General features: G+C 48.6%; 2 protein-coding genes across 8 annotated transcripts; both read left to right on the forward strand.

Moving 5' to 3' along the window:
- Positions 1-1,345: 1,345 nt before the first annotated feature.
- On the forward strand, positions 1,346-7,029 carry TTC36 (tetratricopeptide repeat domain 36). Its single transcript, XM_049857352.1, has 4 exons — positions 1,346-1,546; positions 3,631-3,819; positions 6,319-6,574; positions 6,687-7,029. Exons 1-4 carry the CDS (start codon positions 1,432-1,434, stop codon positions 7,027-7,029), a joined length of 903 nt encoding a protein of 300 aa, XP_049713309.1. The 5' UTR covers positions 1,346-1,431.
- TMEM25 (transmembrane protein 25) lies at positions 6,801-11,492 on the forward strand. 7 transcript variants are annotated; one of them, XM_049857486.1, is made up of 10 exons: positions 6,801-6,934; positions 7,451-7,547; positions 7,789-8,121; positions 8,632-8,711; positions 8,838-8,922; positions 9,124-9,255; positions 9,574-9,604; positions 9,754-9,854; positions 9,993-10,082; positions 10,227-11,492. In XM_049857486.1, exons 2-10 carry the CDS (start codon positions 7,478-7,480, stop codon positions 10,298-10,300), a joined length of 996 nt encoding a protein of 331 aa, XP_049713443.1. In that variant the 5' UTR covers positions 6,801-6,934; positions 7,451-7,477; the 3' UTR covers positions 10,301-11,492. The 7 variants fall into 7 exon arrangements, with proteins under 7 accessions (XP_049713443.1, XP_049713440.1, XP_049713439.1 ...); XM_049857483.1 differs by having other exon boundaries at positions 6,802-6,934; positions 8,632-8,922; positions 9,993-10,089; XM_049857482.1 differs by having other exon boundaries at positions 6,803-6,934; positions 8,632-8,922; positions 9,996-10,082.
- Positions 11,493-20,934: the final 9,442 nt, after the last annotated feature.

Here is a 20,934-nt window from a genome sequence, read left to right on the forward strand (position 1 = left end):
AGAATGGCAGCCTGGCATTCCTCTGATTCCCACCCCCCCCCCCCGGGGGCGGGGGGCAACCAAACCCTAAAGGAATGGTAACGGTCCATTCCCAGGATCAGAGACAAATGTGAAAATGGTGTCACCTGGATTTTTTCTGCCCATGAATGTTGCCAGTCAGTACCTGTACTCCTTGTTGCTCTCTTTTTCGTTATGAATGTTGGGGTTACCACCTGCATTTAGGGGAAAATTGTGTTCTGTGCTTTCCTGGTATCTTGTTCCGAGGTACTCTAGTTCTGTCTTTCAACCAAGAAAATAGACTTGTGGTGTTTCTTTTATTGAACTTTTAACAGTCTCTTTAGTAAATACAGGTAGTTGAATAATTGTTTCAAGAACTCAACAGATGACAAGCTTCTTTTCTAGAAATAAGACATTTCTTGACAACTTTATCACGTATAACAGATCTTTTGTTTTCTTTTTTCCTTGTGTTCTTCCAAGCTTCTGGTTAAAGAAAAAGAGAAAGAAAAAAAAAAAAAAAAAAAGGAAAACGTGTCTAAAGTCCATCAGTGTTAACTCCCTGTGACAGGGATGAAGGAAAATACTTTAATAGTTCAAAAAATAATAATGCTGAAAGCTCTCTACGAAAGACTGAATGTAAAAGTAAAAAGTGTACATAGTTGTAAAAAAAAAAAAAGGAGTTTTTAAACATGTTTATTTTCTATGCACTTTTTTTTATTTAAGTGATAGTTTAATTAATAAACATGTCAAGTTTATTGCTGCAGATGGTTGAGCTTTCTTTTGGCCACTGCTGGGGTGGAAAACAGGGAGAGGGGTGGCCTGGGACCTGACTGCAAAGTACCTTCCACAGTCCTTTAAGGTGGAATCAGTAAATCATTTCCTTTATCCTCCCTCAGGCTCTACTCTGCTCTGGCTCGCTTAACTATATTTTCTCCCTTTACTCCTTAGTATTTTTTTTTTTTTTTTAATGGATGTTCAGGACCTAATTGATTCTGGACATGAGAAAGGGGTCGGGAGGACAAAAGAATAGTTCCCTTACCATCTATATAGCCTCCTTTATCCAACAGAGGTCAAGCAGTGGCTTCTAACAATTTTCACCCAATCTGTGAGTGTAATAAAAGCATTGCAGGGAAAAGCTGGAGAGTGGCTTCTCTTTGCTCCACCTTAAGGCCCAAAGTAGATTTGTTTACTGGGATAAGGTGGGGGTTGTAGTTGAGAAAGAAACATTTGTAAATATCCTGGCAGAATCAGGGCCACTAACCCCAGGCTGAAGGGGTTGAGTTTACCCTACAGCCAAGAGATGGAAGACACTCCTCTTTGGGGGACGGTCATCAAACGGAACCTCCCTCTCTATCAGGTGCAGGAGGCTCAGTCCCAAACTCCTTCCTTTCCTCTTACTCTAAGCCACCGTTTTGGTTTTTGGAGTTCAGCACCATGGGGACTCCAAATGATCAGGCAGTGTTGCAGGCCATCTTCAACCCTGACGCCCCATTTGGAGACGTTGCTGGGTTGGACCTGGGAGAGGAAGCAGAGGAGGAAGCAGATGAAGGTGAGCATTTGACCTTGGAGTGTAGCTCTCCCCGTAGGCTAGCCCTCTGGCCTCCCCAGGGTAGCAGGGGGAAGTGCTTTATAAGACCTCCTGTCCCCTGACCCTGGGAATATGATTGAGATTGAAATCAAAGAAGTTGGCTGATCTTGAGTGCACTGACAGGTTCGACAGGAGTCACTGCTGAGAGGGGAAAACCAGGATTTGTCTCAGTCCTTTAGCGCCCTCACCTCTGAAATTACCTCACCACTTAATTCATCCCGTGATCTAAGTTTAACTTTGTGTGTATTGGGTAGGGAGGGAATGTTAGACTACACATCTTTGTCATAACAGAGAGTTATCACACTGCACAGAATGGAAGACAAAAACAGGGCAGGGGGTGGCTCAGTTGAACAGCTTCCAACAAAAGCAAGAACCAGCATTTGTTAAGCTCCTTTACAAGCCAAAGAACCAGCATTCGGCTGCTAACCAAAAGGTTGGTGGTTCGAACCCACCAGTCACTTTGCGGGAGAAAGATAACGGCAGTCTGCTTCTATAAAGATGACAGACTTGGAAACCCTATGAGGCGGTTCTACTCTGTCCTCACCGTGAGTCAGAATTGACTCAACGGCAGTGGGTTTGGTTTGGTTTGATTACAAGCCAAGCACTGAGCAGACTTTCACAAAGTGAGTGCACTCAGGCTTTTCCGTCCGTCCGTAATGGAGAGGTTTTTGATGAAATAGGGCCACTAATAACTACATTGCTGAATTGTGGAGTGAAAAATATTCAATAATTCAATTCAAAAATATTTTCTGGTCCTTTTTAAAAAATATTTTATTTTATTTTGTTGTTGAAAAAAGCAGCAAAGCATACGCCAGTTCAACAATTTCTACATGAACAACTCAGTGGTGCTGTACAGCTATTTTCACCTTCCCTTTCCAGATTGTTCCTCCCCCCAGTCAACATAAACTCACTACCCCCTGAGTTCCTGTCTAACCTTTCAAGTTGCTGTTGTCAATTTGATCCCATATAGATGGTTCTTTAAAATGGCACAGTGCTCAAGGTGGACATTCTTTACTAATTAAGCTAAAATATTGTTTGGTTTAAAAAAGACCTCGGGGGATATTTTTGGTTTAAGGTTTAAAGATTGTCTCAGGGCAATAGTTTCAGGGGTTCATCTAGCCTCAATAGCTCCAGAAAGTCTGGATTCTATGAAAATGTGAAATTCTGTTCTGTATTTTTCCCCTTTTGATCAGAATTCTTGTAAAAAATTTTTGATCAAAATGCTCAGTAATGGTAGCCAGGCACCACATAGTTCCTTTGGTCTCATGGTCAAAGGGGTAGTATATCCAAGGTACAACAATTCGTTCATCTGGAACAACAGAAAAAGGAGAGTCAGGAATAGAGGGAAGAAATGGAATGCATGGCTAATTGCCTTCATGAACAACTGCCCCTGCCCTTCTTTTTTTTAAGTTTAGATTCTACTTTGCCCCCCTTTGGAGATTTTATCAATAAATATTGAGGCCCTACTATGAGCTACTGTACTAGGTGCTAGAGATGGAGTGATGTGTGGTACAAATTCCTTCCCTCAGGAAGAAGGTAACTCACTGAGAGCCAGAGCCCAGATCACATATCCAGACTACACAGGAAGATGGCCAACATGGTTGGCAACGTGGCTGAGGGAAAGTGCAGATGATAAATTTTTGTCATCATGCCAGAGTTGGGAATTGAGAAGGGGTTTGGAGGAGGGCAAGGATTTAGCCAAGTGGAGAGGGGTAGGTGAAGTTAGAGGTGGGAAGGCACGTGTATATGTTTGGGAAATGAGTAGATGTTTCTGACTGGAACAGGGAAGAGAGAAATAAGGCTGTAAAAGTGGAAGGAGAGAGCACCAGAACACAGGCTATGGAGTTTGGGCTTCATTCTCTTGGCAACGGGGAACCAACGAAGATCCCTTTCCCAGGTCCCTTTGGCACTTAGGCAATGCTAACTCCCATCCTTGATGACCTCAGTTCTCCCTGCCCCAAACACTGCACCTGAACCCTGAGGTGGCTTTTGCTTCTTGTTCCCAACCTCGTACCTGTCCCTTCCTGGATCCTTCCCTGGCCCAGACGGAATTTTCTCTGGAGAACAGCTGATGCAGTCCAAGGCCCTGGAGCTCCAGGGGGTGATGGCAGCAGAGGCTGGGGACCTCAATACAGCCCTGGAAAGGTTTGGCCAAGCCATCTGCCTGCTGCCTGAGAGGGCCTCTCCCTACAACAACCGAGCCCAGGCCCGGCGACTACAGGGAGACGTGGCAGGTGAGGGAGATACACTGTGGAGCCTGTGCAGAAGGACCTGGCACACACAGACCAGAGATGAAATGGTTGTAGGGCTGGGGCATGGGGGAGTGTCATTCAACCCCTCTGAAGCTTGTGTTCTTACTCTAGAATAACAGATCTATTATCAGCCCTGTTAGTCTCATGGGGCTATTGTGAAAGTCAGAAGAGATTACATTCCATTTACTCATTTAACAAATGTTTATTGAGAGCCTACCATGTGACAATGGACTAGGTGCTGAGGACACAAAGATAAGAGATGCTATTTGTAGCTAGCATTTATAGAGCATTTACTGTGTGCCGGGCACTGGGCTAAGCATATAAGCTGATCAGTTAATTCTCATAACCGTAAAACGTACGTACTATTCTTATTCCCATTTTACAGATGAGCAACGGAAGCATGGAGAGTTAAGTAGCTTGCCCACTATCACACAGTAAGAAAGTGGAAGAACTAGCATTTGAACCCAGGAGGTGGGACTCCAGAATGGGTGCTCTTAATCCCCCCATGATACTGCTCCAGGAGCTCATATCTAGGAGGTAGGACAGACCCAGCATTACAATACTAGCCTAATGGGGCAGGGACAGGGCTCATCATGGGACTTGCTCCTGAAGGGTAAGTTTTGAAGGATGAGTCGGAGTGAGCTGGATGAGGGGTGGGAATGGGAGAAGGTACAGCCTGCAGAGCCCAGTAGGCATGAAGGTGTATGGGAGACTTCAGATCTCCAGGGAGTGGTGGAAGGATGGAAAGCAGAGCCTGCAGAGGTAGGCAGGGGCCAGATGGTGAAGACCTGGGAATGTCAGGCCGAGATAGGACTGTATCTTGAAAACATGGGTAATCACTAAAGGGTTTTAACTGGGGAGTGTGACTGGATCAAACTTGCTGTATTCAGGTTACTCTGGCTGGAGGGGATAAGGGGACAAAGGGGCCATGCTGGAGGCTGGAGTCCAGGCCAATGCAGAGGTGTAAACCATGGAGGCCTGGTGGGGAGCTACTTGATCATTGCTGTTGGTGGTGGGTGGTGGAGGTGTTGTTCCGGGGCCCTCCATGCAAGGCTGGGGAATTTAGACTCAATTCTGGGGGTGGAACAATGGGGAACCCCGAGGCTCCCTTTTCCAGGCTTGTCCAGGGTAGGGCCATAAAGGCCATTGGGGACAGGCTGCAAGCCCAAACCTAAGAGATGCAGAGGCCATTCTACCTGGATAGGCCTTCCATTCGTCCACACCAGGGTTTCCCTCTGAGGGAAAACAAAGACCCTGCAATCACAGAGCTTCTCAACCATCTGGGGACCAAACCACACATTAACAGGACAGGAAAACTAGTCTTGCTCCAGGAGGGTGCTGGAGCTCCCCAAGCACCCTGCCAGATTCTTTAGAAGACTAGAGAATGAGAGTGAATTGAGTCAGAGCCCAAAAGAAATGCAGCCTGGTAAACCTTACAAATGACACCCACTGGCTGCCACTAGGTTCCGAGTTCAGAGGCCAAACTCTGTTGTATGAGAACGGTAAAAATTAAACACCGTGCAAGCCAGTTCTGGCTCCACACTTCTTTCAAAGGAAATTAGATACTAAATGATTTAGATTATAAAGAATGAGGAACAGAATCTAGGAAACAGGTGAGAGACAAGCTGTTTTAAAGCAGATAATAGGAAGGAAAAAAAAAACCCTAAAAAGCAAAAGAATGAGAAATGACTTTATTGTAAGAAATAGTTTATGCAGTTAACTATGTATTTTTTGGAACTTGGGATTCAGATTCAGTCGCCCTGCACATGATAGGTACTCAACAACGTATGTGTGGATTAAATTGCCTGCTATGTGCCAGGTTCATTAACCTGGCCATTCAAAATCCTCCCCACAGTATTTGTGTTTTGGTGTAGTTGTTTTTCGGTGTCACGGAGTCGATTTCGACTATAGCAACTCCGTATGACAAAGTATAACTGCTCCGTACGGTTTTCTAGGCTTGTACTCTTTAGGGGCACAAATCACCAGGTCTTTCTCCCACGTAGCTGCTGGGTGCGGGTTCCAACTGCCAGTATTTCGATTAGCAGCTCAGCACTTAACCATTCCGCCATCAGTGCTGCTTTTTGGTTATTTTTGTTAGGTGCCGAGTCGTTGCTACTCAAAGCGACTCTATGTACCTATTCATGTTTTCACTAGCCAATTTTTTTAGAAGTCGATCGCCAGGCCTTGGTTATCAGGTGGTGGGAAAATAATAGGGGCAAGGACGGACCTGGACTTTGGTCCCAGCTCGGCCACTAACTGGTTGCGCAGGCCAAAGCAAGGCTGCCCAGCTCTTTCAGTCTTCATCTGTGTGACGGGGACAATACCTACCTCTCGCACCAAACATCTGCGCCTGTGCAGTAAAAGGCCCAGACCCGTTGCCACAATTTCGACCACGGATGATGGCGCCCGCCCCGGCTCTGCAACCCCGCAGCCGCCGGTGGGCGGGAGGCTCGGCGCTAACCGCCCCCGTCCGCCCCGCAGGCGCCCTGGAGGACCTGGAGCGCGCGCTGGCGCTGAGCGGAGGCCGGGGCCGCGCTGCCCGCCAGAGCTTCGTGCAGCGCGGGCTCCTGGCGCGGCTGCAGGGCCGCGACGACGACGCCCGCAGGGACTTGGAGCGTGCGGCGCGGCTGGGCAGCCCCTTCGCGCGGCGACAGCTGGTGCTGCTCAACCCCTATGCCGCGCTCTGCAACCGCATGCTGGCCGACGTGATGGGGCGGCTGCGCGGCACCCGCGACGGGCCCTGAGCGCGACGGCGGACGCGGGCGGGGGGGGGAGGGCGGGGTGGGGGGGGAGGGCGGGGGCGGGGCGGGGCGGGCGGCCCCGAGCCAATAAAGCTGCTGGCTCCTCAGCCGACTCTGCCTGTCCTTGCGTCTGGCGCCGGCGCGCGCCTCGCAGGTGGAAAGCCTGCACGTGCCCAGGCCCGGCCGGGGCGCGGGGGGCGAGCGAGCTGCGTCCGCATGCCCTGGGGGCGGGGCGCATCGGGCCCGCGGGTCGGGCATCGACTGGCCGTGCCTGGCGCAGCCCGAGCCCCCGCAGCAGACTGCGGAGCCCGTCAGACCTGAGCAGTTGCTCGGGCTGCGCTCGGGGAGCGAGCCAGGTGAGCCGCTCCGGGCTCCTGGGGGCGGGGCTGGGCCACAGCTGCTGCGGGGACCCTTGTCCCCGCTCCCCTCCGCTTCGACACAAGCTCACTAGTGACCTAAAGGGCTGGGGAGGGGCGTAGTGCGACCAACGGGAGGGGAAGTGGGGCAGGAGAGAGACCGGGGCCGCGAGAAGGACGGTGCCCCGGGGGGAGGGGGCGGCACGCGTGCATCGACTGTGTGTGTGTGTGTGTCTGTCTGTCTCTGTCTCTGTCTCTGTCTCTGTCTGGGCCGGGCTGCGTGGTTGCGCGTTGTTGGCGGGTTTGTGCCTGGCCCCTGGGGACTCAGTGCGGGGCTCTGCGCCTGCAGGGTGTCCAGGTTTGGGGCTTTGTTGTTCGTGTCTGCCTTTGTCTCTGTGGGTCTGTGTTTCCGTGCACCGTCCTTTTTGTTTCTGGAGAGTAAGTACCTGGAGGAGCAGTGTTGGAGGCCCGTCTGCTCTCACCTGCGCTGACTCAAAGCCCACCCCCTTCTCTCAGCAGCCTGGGGCCCAGGCTGGGGCCACCATGGCACCGCCTCCAGGTTCTGCTACCGTCCCGCACACACTGCTGCTCCTGCCCGCCCTTCTGAGCTCAGGTATGCCCCTGTTCATCCCTTGGCCAAGCACTTCTCTGGGCCAAGCACCCTCTCTCCCCTCCTTGCCTGCACCTTCAGTGTGGGTACACACTTCAGGCTCCAGAGCCAGGTTCCCACCAGCCACCTACCCAAGGCCCAGCCAGTCCCTGGTCAGCAAACCTTGTCTCTTGGCCTGCTGCGTCTGTAAGGGGACCTCATCCTGGTCACAGCACAGTACCAACCCTCCCCCACCCCTTCCCAGAGGCCCCCTGCTGTGTTCCAGGTTGGGGGGAGTTGGCACCACAAATTGATGGTCAGGCCTGGGCTGAGCGGGCACTTCGAGAGAATGAGCGCCATGCCTTCACTTGCCGGGTGACCGGGGGGCATGGTACCCCCCAGCTGGCCTGGTACCTGGATGGACAACTGCAGGAGACCAGCACCTCAAGACTGCTGACTGTGGGCAAGGAGGCCTTCTCTAGAAGCACCAGCACCTTCACTGTTACTGCCCAGAGGGCCCAACATGAGCTGAACTGCTCCTTGCAGGACCTGGGCAGTGGCCGGTCAGCGAACGCCTCTGTCATCCTTAACGTGCAATGTGAGTGCCCCGAGGTAGGCAGGGAGAAAGGTTCTCTGCCCAGGGGTCCCTGCAGTCACTGGGCAAGTGGCCCAGCAGGATATTTAACAAACAGCACATGCTGTGTGCCAGGTGCTTTCTGAGCACTCTGCAAATATTAACTCTCTTGATCCTCAACATAATCTTATGAGAGTTTATTCACATTTTACAAATGTGAATATTTTACAAATGTTATTTGTACTGTTATTCACATTTTACAAATGAGGAAACTGAGGCACAAAGAGAATAACGTGCCTGAGGTCATACAGCTGGTAAGTAGCAGAGCCATGATTCGAATTCAGACATTCTGGCTCTAATGTCCATACTCTTGGTCACTATGAAATGCTGCCGCTCTGGCAGAGTGAGTTGTCCTGCTTCCCAGTGCCCCTCTGAAGAGCTGTCCAGGCCCCAGGCTCCCTTCTGGGTTTAGGAAGAAAGGGGCATAGTATGAGGGGTTGTGGTGAAAGCATGTTGTCTTCTGCTTTGTACCAGTTAAACCAGAGATTGCCCAGGTTGGGGCCAAGTACCAGGAAGCTCAGGACCCAGGCCTCCTGGTTGTCCTCTTTGCTCTGGTGCGTGCCAACCCTCCTGCCAATGTTACCTGGATCGACCAGGATGGGCCAGTGACTGTCAACACCACTGACTTCCTGGTGCTGGATGCCCAGAACTACCCCTGGCTCACCAACCACACCGTTCAGTTGCAGCTCCGTAGCCTGGCGCACAACCTCTCGGTGGTGGCCACCAATGATGTGGGTGTCACTACTGCCTCTCTTCCAGCCCCAGGTGAGCACTGCCAGCAGCAGGCATAGCCAAGCCTCAGGTGGGTGCAGGGTCACAGTAAGAAATGGGGTGTTTGTCCTTTCAGTGAGTCTCGTGGATGAACTGTCCACAGCCACCTTGGGCAAGGAGGACAGAGTGGCACCTGTGGTGTCTTGGGATTGGGGACACTGTCTGCTTGGGATCTAACCAAGGGATTACCTGCAGGGCTCCTGGCCACGCGAGTGGAAGTACCACTGCTGGGCATTGTTGTGGCTGGAGGGCTTGCCCTGGGCGCCCTGGTGGGATTCAGCACCTTGGTGGCCTGCCTGGTCTGCAGGAAAGAGCGGAAGACCAAAGGTAGGACTGGGGCCCCTGGAGACAGAGGGTAGCTGAGGGAGGTGAGCAGGGCAAGGGGTGGGCAGCAAGGGCAGCAAGTGGAGCTGGGCAGAGCAGATCATCACTGACAGATTGCAGAGGGCTTCCATCTGTACATGGATGAGGCAACATGCATCCAGGGAACAGGACTAGGCAATGGGAACCCAATCTCTGGTCCCAGGGTCAGTGCTGGGCATTGGAGAGACATTTGTCTGAGGGTCCTGGGTCAGAAAGGGCATCAGGCAGTGCCAGAGTGGGTGGACACATTGAGAGTCAGTGGCATGGTTTCTTTGTTCTCAGGCCCCTCCCGGCGCCCATCTCTCATCTCCAGGTAAGTCCCTGAGGCTGGGTGGAGGGGCAAGACTGAAATGCAGGCCCCAGGGGGAACCTGGGATTTCTGGGAGGTCTGGAGCATGCCCCAAAGCAGGAAGCTGTTCCTGCCACTGCCAGGGCGTAGCCAAGCCCGTGTCTGCCCTGCAGCGACTCCAACAACCTGAAACTTAGCAACGTGCGCTTGCCACGGGAGAACATGTCCCTTCCGTCCAACCTGCAGCTCAATGACCTCACCTCGGATTCCAGAGGTACACTTGGGATACTGCTAATTGTCCCTGCTGTCGCAAAGCTGCTTCTGAGAAAAAGAGACCACCTCGGTGCTTAGGAGGGGCTAGGTGTGGGCCAGCTTGCTCCTCGTCCTGGTCACCACCCCCTTTATCACCCAGCAGGGAAACCAGCAGACCGGCAAATGGCTCCGAACAGCAGCCGGCCAGAGCTTCTGGACCCTGAGCCTGGTGGCCTCCTCACCAGCCGAGGTACCAGGCAAGGCCTGCTGCCCTCCTCTGCTCCCCAGCCCTGTGCTTGTGCCAAAGGCCTCTGAGTCCCCGGGGGCAGAGAGGGGTCTCCTAACTTCCAAGGAATGAGGGTCACTGAGACCCTGGGCATCTCTGACATCACAGGATTCATCCGTCTCCCGATGCTGGGCTATATCTACCGAGTGTCCAGTGTGAGCAGCGATGAGATCTGGCTGTGAGTGGAGGCCAGGCACAGGTGGCCCTTGGGCACCCTCCTGCTTGGCCTTGTTGACAACATGAAGAGGCCACACTGCTGCCACTTTGGCTTGCCTTCCTGGCTGGGGTGTCCTCTGTGTCATCCCCACAATGAGTTTCACTGGGATCTGACCCACAGGGAACACAGGTGTCCTTTGCAAGGCTGTCAGCCAGACCTAAGCGTCTTATTCCAACATGGGTTAGCCACTGCCTGGGATGACTGTGCCAAGCACATGGAGCTCTTTGACCAGGTGTGCTCAGATGTCACCCACCATCCAAATGTGGCGTGGCCTTGTTGGCTTGGGCCAGCACTCCTCTGCACCTTGCCCAGTGGGCATGGGGGCATGCCTGGTTGGGGGACAGGAGGACCCTGCATGTCTTGGATTTCCTTCCCATGCTATGCAGCTTCCTTCCTTCGGGGAAAATTTAGGGCCTTGCTAGCTGTATAGGATAAACTGCTCTTTGCACAGGAACCAACCCCTGACCCAGGGGCACTGGCCAAGCACAAACCAGTCCCTTCTGCTGCATACCTTTCTGCCCCTCTCGGTCCCGCCCCGGCTCCTTGTGGGCATTATGGGTTATACACTGGACTTTCTCCACCTCTTCACTGGGCACTAGACTTCCTCACTGGCCTGGCATTAGCACAAGTTCGGGCGGAGAGAAGTCTGGCGGGGTCCGGCATGCGGCTCTGCAGCTTTTCTTCCAGTGTTAGCACCTTAAGCACATCCCATGGGGAAGGGGGTGACAAGGACCCCAGACCCCCTTTGTGACTTCCCCCAAGTCTGGCCTTCCTAGGATGCACTGTGAGTGCCCTGTGCGCTCGGGTTCATGGTTTGCCTCTCAAAATGCCCCACCCTGCTGGGGCCCCAGCCCTGCCAACCCTTAGCTGCCCCACTGGCAGGAAGCCTGTCTTCCTGCCCTGCTCTCTCCTCTCTAGTGGATGGTCACAGTGGGCACACGGTCTGGCAGTGCCACGAGATTTCGGGGGACATGGAGAAAGGGGAGACCACATACCCCAAAACAACCTAAGAACACTTTAAAAGGCGACGTGGAGATGATCGCACATTAATACAATGTAGAGTGTATCTTTCCCTTGTCGATAACCTGTTTTGTAATTTTCTCGTGTTACTGCCTCAGACAGTGCTGAGCACACAGAAATGTCAATAAACGTGACTGAGTGAACTCACCTGTCCCTGTTTCATTCCTTCAAATAGGGGTTTTAAATGCAATCTTTCCCTCACAAGTAGGAGAAAATGGCAAACACCTGTGTACTCACCACCCAGCTCTGTTGGGTGTTAACGTTGTGCCGTATTTGCCTCATGGCTTTAAAAAAGAAATGACATTATTTCTTAAATAGCACTGTTCCCTGTGGCAGGGCTGGTGTTGTCTATGTTGGGAGTGCCAGGTGGGGCCACCTAGGACTGTGGCTAGTATAGGAGCCCCTTTGCCTTGACAGGACAGAAGTTTCCACTAGGCTGTGATTTTTCAAAAAAATTTTTCCTTGGTGTCTTAGCTTAGTTATCTAGTGCTCCTGTAACAGAAATACCACAAGTGGGTAGCTTCAACAAACAAATTGCTCGTCGTTGCTGGGTGCCATTGAGTTGGTTCTTACTCATTGTAATGGATTGAGTTGTATCCCCCCAAGATATGTGCCAACTTGGTTAGGCCGTGATTCCCAGTATCGTGTGGTTGTCCTCCATTTTGTGATTTTCCTATGTGTTATAAATTATAATCTCTGCCTGTGATTAAAGAGGATTAGGGTGGGATGTAACACCATTGGTCAGGTCACATCCCTGATCCAACGTAAAGGGAGTTTCCCTGGGGTGTGGCCTGCACCACCTTTTATCTTACAAGAGATAAAAAGAAAGGAAACTAAGCATAGAGTTGGGGACCTCATACCATGGAGAAATTAATGCCAGGAGCAGAGGGCATCTTTTGGACTCGAGGTTCCTGCGCAGAGAAGCTCCTAGTCCAGGGGAATTTTTTTTTTTTTTTAATTGTGCTTTAAGTAAAAGTTTACAAATTAAGCCAGTCTCTCACACGAAAACTTATATACACTTTGCCACATACTCAGTCCAGGGGAATATTGATGACAAGGGCCTTCCTCCAGAGCCGACAGAGGGCGAAAGTCTTCCCCTGAAGCTGACACCCTGAATTTGGACTTCTAGCCTACTAGACTGTGAGAAATTTTCTCTCTGTTAAAGCCATCCACTTGTATTTCCGTTAAAGCAGTGCTAGATGCCAAAGACACTCATAGCAACCCTACATACAACAGAACAAAACACTGCCAGGTCCTGTGCCATCCTCACAATCATTACTATCTTTGAGCCCATTGTTGCAGCCACTGTGTCAATCTATCTCCTTGAGAGTCTTCCTCTTTTTCACTGACCCTCTACCAAGCATAATGCCCTTCTCCAGGGACTGGTCCCTCTTTATAATGTGTCCAAAGTACATGAGACGAAGTCTTCCCATACTTGTTTCTAAGGAGCGTTCTGGCTATACTTCTTCCAAGACAGATTTGTTCATTCTTCTAGCAGTCCATGGTATATTCAGTATTCTTCACCAACACCATAATTCAAAGGCATCAATTCTTCTTCAGTCTTCCTTATTCATTGCCCAGCTTTGGTATGCATGTGAGGTGATTGAAAACACCACAGTTTGGGTGAGGAGCAACTTAGTCTTCAAAGTGACATCTTGCTTTTTAACACTTTAAAGAGGTCTTGCAGCAGATTTGCCCAGTGCAATATGTCTCACAGTTAGGAGGCCAGAAGTCCAACTTCAGGGTGCCGGCTCTAGGGGAAGGGTTTCTCTCTCTGTTGGCTCTCCACGATCTTCATGTGGTTTGTCATCTATCTTTCCTCCTTGATGCCTGCTTGCTTACTCAATCTGCTTTTTATATCTCAAAAGAGATTGATTTAAGACACACCTACACTAATACTGCCTCATTAACATAACAAAGAAAACGCTATTCCCAGATGGGATTATAACTACAGGTACAAACATACAGAAAAAAATCCCTTGCTGTTGAGTCGATTCCAACTCATAGCGACCTTATAGGACAGAGCAGAACTGCCCCATAGGGTTTCCAAAGAGCAGCTGGTGGATTTGAACGGCCAACATTTTGGTTAGCAATTAAGCTCTTAACCACTACACCACCAGGGCTCCAACTACAGGTATAGGAGTTAGAACTTACAACACGTATTTCTGAGGGACACAATTCAATCCATAAAGCTGGGGGACTATGAGGGGATAAAAGGCCAGAAACGGAATGAGTTTTTTTGAGGGCAGATTTATGTTCCACAGACTGGCTTGGCTTGCATAGTTTTGGGGGTTTCCTGCCTGTGTCCTTCCCTCACCTCTGTCTCCTTCAGGGTCCTCTTCCGTGGGAGGGCTAAGGCGGCCTCAGTCTCCTCAGAGGAACGTGGTCCTGGCCTCTACTAATTTCGCATGTGAGCTCCTGTGTTGCTCCAGAAATTTTAAGAGCAAGAATGCCTCACTGGCATTCGACTCCCATTGACTACTTCCTTCCGGAGGTCCTGGAAGCCCTTCTTTGATGCTGCTTAGGCAAGGTTACAAGTCCTGTTCTCCTCTCAGCTGCACTCTCAGTCTTGTTTTAGCAGAAAGATTCGCTCTTTCTGGCAAATCTCTCCTCCCTAACAGATGTTTGCTAGGGTGACCTTTCGAACTAATGTACCAGTCTCTATACACATCCCTTAGATCAAGGGTTCCTTGTTCCTTTGTTGAATCACACAGTCATTGGAGAATTCGATGAAAGTTTGACTCTTTACCCAGAAAATGCAGATAAAGAAACCCTTGATCGTTACACAATTATATGCATTTGTCAAGACGCATCAAATTACAATATGGGTGAACCTTGAAAACATTCTGCTAATTGAAAGAAGCCAGACGAAAAGAACGCATGTTGTATGACTCCACTTATATGAAATGTCCGGGAGAGGTAAACCTATAGAGACAGAGAGTAGATTGTTCGCCAGGGGTTGGGGAGAGGGAAGAATAGGGAGTGACTCCTAATGAATATGGAATTTTTTTAAGGGTGCTGAGATTGTTCTGGAATTAGATAGTGGCGACTGATGCACAGCTTTGTTTATATAGGCAGTCCCCAGATTGCTAACAAGTTCTGTTCCTAAGTCTGTCTCTAGGGTGAATTTGTACGTAAGCTGGAACAATTAGGTATGGTTTCTATCTAATGTTAGTTAGTCAAATGTTTGTCTTTAAAAACATTAAAGAAACACTTCCAGATACACTAAAATACCTTTAACATAATAAAACTAATAATAATAATGTTTTATCGCACATTGCAAAGGAGCACCTGTTTGTTATAATGAACCATTGTATATACCTTGATTTTTTTTTTTTTGTATTTTATTGTTTTAGGTGAAAGTTTACATAGCAAATCCGATTCCCATTTAACAATTTTTATACAACTTTTTCTATAACATTGGTTACATTTTTCACATGTGTCAACATTCTCATTATTTCCATTCTTTTTGTTGTTTCCATTAATCTAGCTTCCTTGGCCCTCCTTAGATCCTCATCTTTTAGAGTAAATGTTGACCATTTGGTCTCATATGGTTGATTAAGGGAGCACAGTATTCACAGGTGATAGTGTTTATAAGCCAATCTATTCTTTTGATGAAAGGTGACTTCACCTCCAAGTTCCAAGGGTATTTTAGGGCAACAATCTCAGGGACTCCTCTAGTCACTATTGGTCCAGTAAGTCTGGCCTTTGTCAGAAATTTGACTTTTGTTTTATATTTTTCTCCCATTCTAACCTGGACCTGGTCAGGTTGGTCAGTAATGGTATCCAGGCACCATCTAGTTTCTTCTGGTCTCAGGCTAGAAGAGGCTGTGGTTCTTTCGGGTCATTAGTCCTATGGACTAGTTTTTTCTTTGAATCTTTGGTTTCCTTTACTTTCCTTTGCTCCTGATGGGAAGAGACCCATAGTTGTATCTTAGGTGGCTGCTCAAAACTTTTATGATCCCAGATGCTACTTACCAATCTAGGATGTAGAACATTATCTTTATGAACTATGTTATGCCAATTGACCTAGATGTCTTCCAAGACTATGGTCCTGAGCCTCCAAACCCAATTATTCAGTCCCACGAGTTCATTGGCTACGTCTAGGAAATATCCCGAACTGTGCCCCTATGTGCTCTATTATACATATGACTATATATGCAGCGCACATAACCATGTATATACAAATGCCTATAGGTACACCTGTACCTGCATACTCCTATACCTACATCTGCCTTCCTATACCCATATAAGCATTCATGTCTACCGATGTAACCACACATATATTTTAAAGGTTGTTATTATTGTTGTTAAAAAGACAGAAAGAAGAAAAAGACCAAAATGATGTCAGAAAACTCAGAAACTTGCCCTTGAATCTAGAGTAGCTAAAGCAAATGGAAGAAATGATGAAGTAAAAGAGCTGAACAGAACATTTCAAAGGGCCGCCCGAGAAGACAAAGTAAAGCATTATAGTGAAGTGTGCAAAGATCTAGAGTTAGAAACCTGAAAGGGAAGAACACACTTATCAGCATTTCTCAAGCTGAAAGAACTGAAGAGAAAATTCAAGCCTCGAGTTGCAATATTGAAGGATTCTATGGGTAAAATATTAAAGGACACAGGAAGCATCAAAAGAAGATGGAAGAAATACACAGAACCACTGAACCAAAAAGAATTGGTCAACATTCAACCATTTCAGGAGGTAGCATATCATCAAGAACTTCTGGTACCGAAGGAAGAAGTCCAAGCTGCACTGAAGGCGTTGGTGAAAAACAAGGCTCCGGGAATTGATGGAATACCAGTTGAGATGTTTCAACAAATGGATGCAGCACTGGAAGAGCTCCTTCATCTGTGCCAAGAAATTTGGAAGACAAGCTACTTGGCCAATCAACAGAAAGAGATCCATATTTGTGCCCATTCCAAAGAAAGGTGATCCAACAGAACGTGAAAATTTGCAAACGATATCAGTAACATCACACACAAGCAACATTTTGCTGAAGGCCATTCTAAAGCAGTTGCAGCATCAGGGAACATCAACCTCAACTGGCACAACAGTTCCCAAAGACGACGTTCTGCACGCTACCTCGGTGAGCAGGGCCTGGGCTCTTAAAAGCTTGTGGGTGGCCATCCAAGAGACTCCACTGGTCTCACCTTGTCTAGAGCAAGAGAGAATGAAGAAAACTAAAGACACAAGGGAATGATTAGTCCAAAGGACTAATGAACTACAACTACCACGGCCTCCACCAGACTGAGTCCAGTACAACTAGATGGTGCCCGGCTACCACCATCAACTGCTCTGACAGGGGTCACAATAGAGGGTCCCAGACAGAGTTGGAGAAAAACGTGGAACAAAATTCTAACTCACAAAAAAAGACCAGACTTGCTGGCCTGACCGAGACTGGAGAAACCTCAGGAGTATGGCCCCCGGACACCCTTTTAGCTCAGTAATGAAGTCACTTCTGAGATTCACCCTTCAGCCAAAGATTAGACAGGCCCATAAAACAAAACAAGACTAAAGGGGCACACCAGCTAGGGGCAAGGACTAGATGGCAGGAGGAGACGGGAAAGTCAGTAATAGGGAACCCAAAGTCGAGAAGGAAGAGTGTTGACATGTCATGAGGTTGGTAACCAATGTAACAAAACAATATGTGTACTAATTGTTTAATGAGAAGCTAGTTCTGTAAACCTTCATCTAAAGTACAATGATAAATAAACAAAAAACCCAAAAGCAGTTGCAGCAGTACATCGATAGGAACTGCCAGAAATTTAAGCCGGATTCAGAAGAGGATGTGAAATGAGGAATATCATTGCTGATTTCAAATGGATTCTGCCTGAAAGCAGAGAATACCAGAAGGATGTTTACCTGTGTTTTATTGACTATGCAAAGACATTCGACTCTATGGATCATAAAAAATTATGGATAACGTTGTGAAGAATGGGAATTCCAGAACACTTAATTGTGCTCATGAGGAACCTGTACATAGACCAAGAACCTGTACATAGACCATAGAACAGAACAAAGGGATACTGCATGGTTTAAAATCAGGAAAGGTGTGCATCAGGATTGTATTCTTTTACCATACTATATGCTGACCATACAATCTGAGAAGGGGGACTATATGAAGAAGAATGCAGCAGCAGGACTAGAGGGAGACTCATTAACAACCTGTGATATGCAGATGACACAACCTTGCTTGCTGAAAGTGAAGAGGACTCAAAGCTCTTATAGACGAAGATCAAAGACTACAGCCTACAGTATGGATTATACCTTAACATAAACAAAACAAAGATCCTCACAACTGGGCCAAAAAGCAACATCGAGATGGAGAAAAGATTCAAGTCGTCAAGGATTTCATTTTACATGGATTCACAATCAACACCCATCGAAGCAGCGGTCAAGAAATCAAACAATGCATTGCATTGGGCAAATCTGCTGCAAAAGACCTCTTTTAAAGTGTTAAAAAGCAAAGATGTCACTTTAAGGACTAAGGTGGGCCTGACCCAAGCCATGGTGTTCCCAATTGCCTCATATGCAAGTGAAAGCTGGACGATGAATAAAGAAGACTGAAGAAGAATCGATGCCTTTGAATTATGGTGTTGGCAAAGTATATTGAATATACCATGGACTACCAAAAGAACAAACGAATCTGTCTTGAAAGAAGTACAACCAGAACGCTCCCTAGAAGCAAGGATGGTGAGGTTATGTCTCACACACTTTGGACATGTTATCTGGAGGGATCAGTCCCTGGAGAAGGACATCATGCTTGGTAAAGTAGAGGGTCAGTGAAAAAGAGAAAGACCCTCAACTGGATGGATTGACACAGTGGCTGCAACAATGGGCTCAAGCCTAAGAATTATGGGGATGGCACATGACCAGGCAGTGTTTTCTTCTGTTGTTCATAGATAGGGTTGCTATGAGTCGGAACCAACTGGAGGCACCTAATAACAAAAACGATGTCCACAAAAAGACTTGGACATGCACAAGGTAATTACGAGCCCAAGAGACAGAAAGGGCCACATGAACCAGAGACTACATCATCCTGAGACCAGAAGAACTAGATGGTGCCCGGCTACAACCAATGACTGCCCTGACAGGGAACAAAACAGAGAACCCCTGAGGGAGCAGGAGAACAGTGGGATGCAGACCCCAAATTCTCGTAAAAAGACCAGACTTAATGGTCTGACTGAGACTGAAAGGACCCCGGTGGTCATGGCCCCCAGACCTTCTGTTGCCCCAGGACAGGAACCATTCCCGAAGCCAACTCTTCAGACATGGATTGGACTGGACAATGGGTTGGAGAGGGATGCTGGTGAGGAGTGAGCTTCTTGGGTCAGGTGGACTCTTGAGACTGTGTTGGCATCTCCTGCCTGGAGGGGAGATGAGAAGGTAGAGGGGCTTAGAAGCTGGCAAAATGGACAGAAAAAGAGAGAGCAGAGGGAGGGAGCAGGCTGTCTTATTAAGGGGAGAGTAATTGGGAGGATGTAGCAAGGTGTATATAAGTTTTTATGTGAGAGACTGACTTGATTTGTAAATTTTCACTTAAAGTACAATAAAAATTATATTAAAAAAAAAAGATAGCAATTTTATTCATAATAGCCCCAAACTGGCAAACAGCCCTGTGCTGCAATGGGTTTTATATGGTTTTTTTATTACTAGGTTTGTAATTCTCCCCAGATGATTGGTCGGGCCACAACCTTGCAAGGGATTGGTTCACTATCAGCGCAAGCAACTTGCGGAGGATTGGTGGTTTACTATCCACATAAGCGGCTTGCAGGGATTGGTTGGTTTATGAAAGTCACACCCTGAAATTGACAAGGCGTGTTCCTATATTAGTGAATCTCACAAGGGTGTTTGGGGCTTCCTCTGTCCTTTAGGGTAGCTATGAGTCGGCATCGACTGGGCAGCAATGGGCTTGGTTTGGTTTTGATCCAGGAGAGCCAGGAGAGGAGCCAATCCTTTGGACACGGGACCTTGTGCTGAGAATGTCCTAGAAGAGCTGTAATACAGGTAAAGGGCTGTAGCACTAAGCTGGTGGAACTCACCGAGCTACTGATAATACTGAAGACAGAGAAAGGGCTGCAGTGATGCAAGCGACGGGAACAATGAGACGGGCAGAGGGTGATGGTGGGCGCAGTCGGCCCACAGAGAAGACAGCGTTGGTGGGCGAGTTGGCCCACGGAGCGGAACTGGGCACCTCTGGGCAGTAGGTTTCCAACAGAGCTGGGCACCTCTGGGCAGGAGGTCACCAGCAGAGCAGAGGCTTGGGCATACACCGTACAGGGGTTGTCTATAGAAGTTTTGCCTCGAGGGCTGTCACAATGCCGGCCTAATCTTGGCATTGACCCAGGGTTGTCCCAAAGCTACTGGTTGAGAGCTGGACCAGCAAGCACAGAGGGCCAGACCCACCCACAGAGAGAGACAGAGAGAAACGAACACAGTCTTGCTGCCCCCATCCTGACCTGGCAACATACCTGCTAAGAGAGAGAGAGACCTGCTGACACCTGGTCCATGCTGTACCCGCCTGGTGACACAGAAATGAACATGGGTAATTTGGGAAGCGTGAGTGGGTACCCTTTTAGACATAAGTGGGTTCTTCTACAATGGTAAGTGGGGTACTCTTGGGGGTGGAGGGGACCAGTTCACCTCAAATCTGTTTCTGTTGTTTATTGTGTGCTTTCTGAAAGTAATCTGTTCTTGTTTACTGTTTAAATAATAACAACTTTCAACTGCCAACACTCTAAGTGTCTTATGTGTACACCTCGCCCCCTCCACTCTCTCCTGGCCCTTTGGTGTCTCAGCAGAAATGATCAATGATGCGTCTTTCTTCACCTCCCAGTGAGGATCTGTGTGCGTCAGCAGGTCATAGATGCCACACGTTCACGTGTCTGTCTTGTGTGTCTGTGTGTCCACATCTGTGTTTGTCTTTAGTGCAATTGCAACATTACACCAGTGCTTAAGTCTTTAACTGTGTGACCGTATTTAGTCTGGAGATCGTTTTGCGAACACTTCCTGGCCAGTGGATTGTGAAGACATGGCCCGGGGGAAGGTCCCAGATGCAGCAGATACAAATACTGGAGGTCATTTAAATTTGAATTTCAGATACACAATGGATATTATTTTGGAATATGCATGCCCCATGCACTGCCCTATTTTATCTGGCAGCTTTACCTGGGGTCACAGTTTGGTCTAAGACAGAGCTGGGCTGGGCTCCCCCTTCTGCTCTGTGCTTAAGCTCAAGACAGAGTTTCTCTAACACAGTCACCCTCACATATCCGCTTCAGTCAGCAATAGACACACTTGATAGGATCCCCATTCAGTGATGTCTGCCTGCTTTCCCAAGTCCTCATTCCGTGATTCTCATAGCCCCCAGACTCAGAGCCTCTCCAGGGGATGCTGCACTAGAGTCCTGGACCAGGGACCCTGTGACCTGTCACAATCAGAGTCTCATGTCTGGCAGATGCAGAGAAACTTCTCCCACTGGGCTGCTTCAACCAGGCGTCTGTAAGAATGGGGAGCAAGACAGAGATATTGGGGAAGTAAGTCCAGCTCTCCCTTTGTCTAGTAAGAGCCCAAACTCCAGA

The sequence above is a fragment of the Elephas maximus genome, chromosome 17 (assembly GCF_024166365.1).
Source record: "Elephas maximus indicus isolate mEleMax1 chromosome 17, mEleMax1 primary haplotype, whole genome shotgun sequence".
NCBI lineage: Eukaryota > Metazoa > Chordata > Mammalia > Proboscidea > Elephantidae > Elephas > Elephas maximus.

Bases quoted from the DNA above. Each gene is read 5' to 3' on its own strand.
- TMEM25 (XM_049857480.1), top strand. From the start codon at position 7,478: ATGGCACCGCCTCCAGGTTCTGCTACCGTCCCGCACACACTGCTGCTC. The intron at 8,923-9,123 runs GTGAGCACTGCC...GATTACCTGCAG, and splicing joins TGCCTCTCTTCCAGCCCCAG to GGCTCCTGGCCACGCGAGTG. The intron at 9,256-9,573 runs GTAGGACTGGGG...CTTTGTTCTCAG, and splicing joins GAAAGAGCGGAAGACCAAAG to GCCCCTCCCGGCGCCCATCT.
- TTC36 (XM_049857352.1), top strand. From the start codon at position 1,432: ATGGGGACTCCAAATGATCAGGCAGTGTTGCAGGCCATCTTCAACCCT. The intron at 1,547-3,630 runs GTGAGCATTTGA...TCCCTGGCCCAG, and splicing joins AGAGGAGGAAGCAGATGAAG to ACGGAATTTTCTCTGGAGAA. The intron at 6,575-6,686 runs GCCCTGAGCGCG...CTGGCTCCTCAG, and splicing joins CTGCGCGGCACCCGCGACGG to CCGACTCTGCCTGTCCTTGC.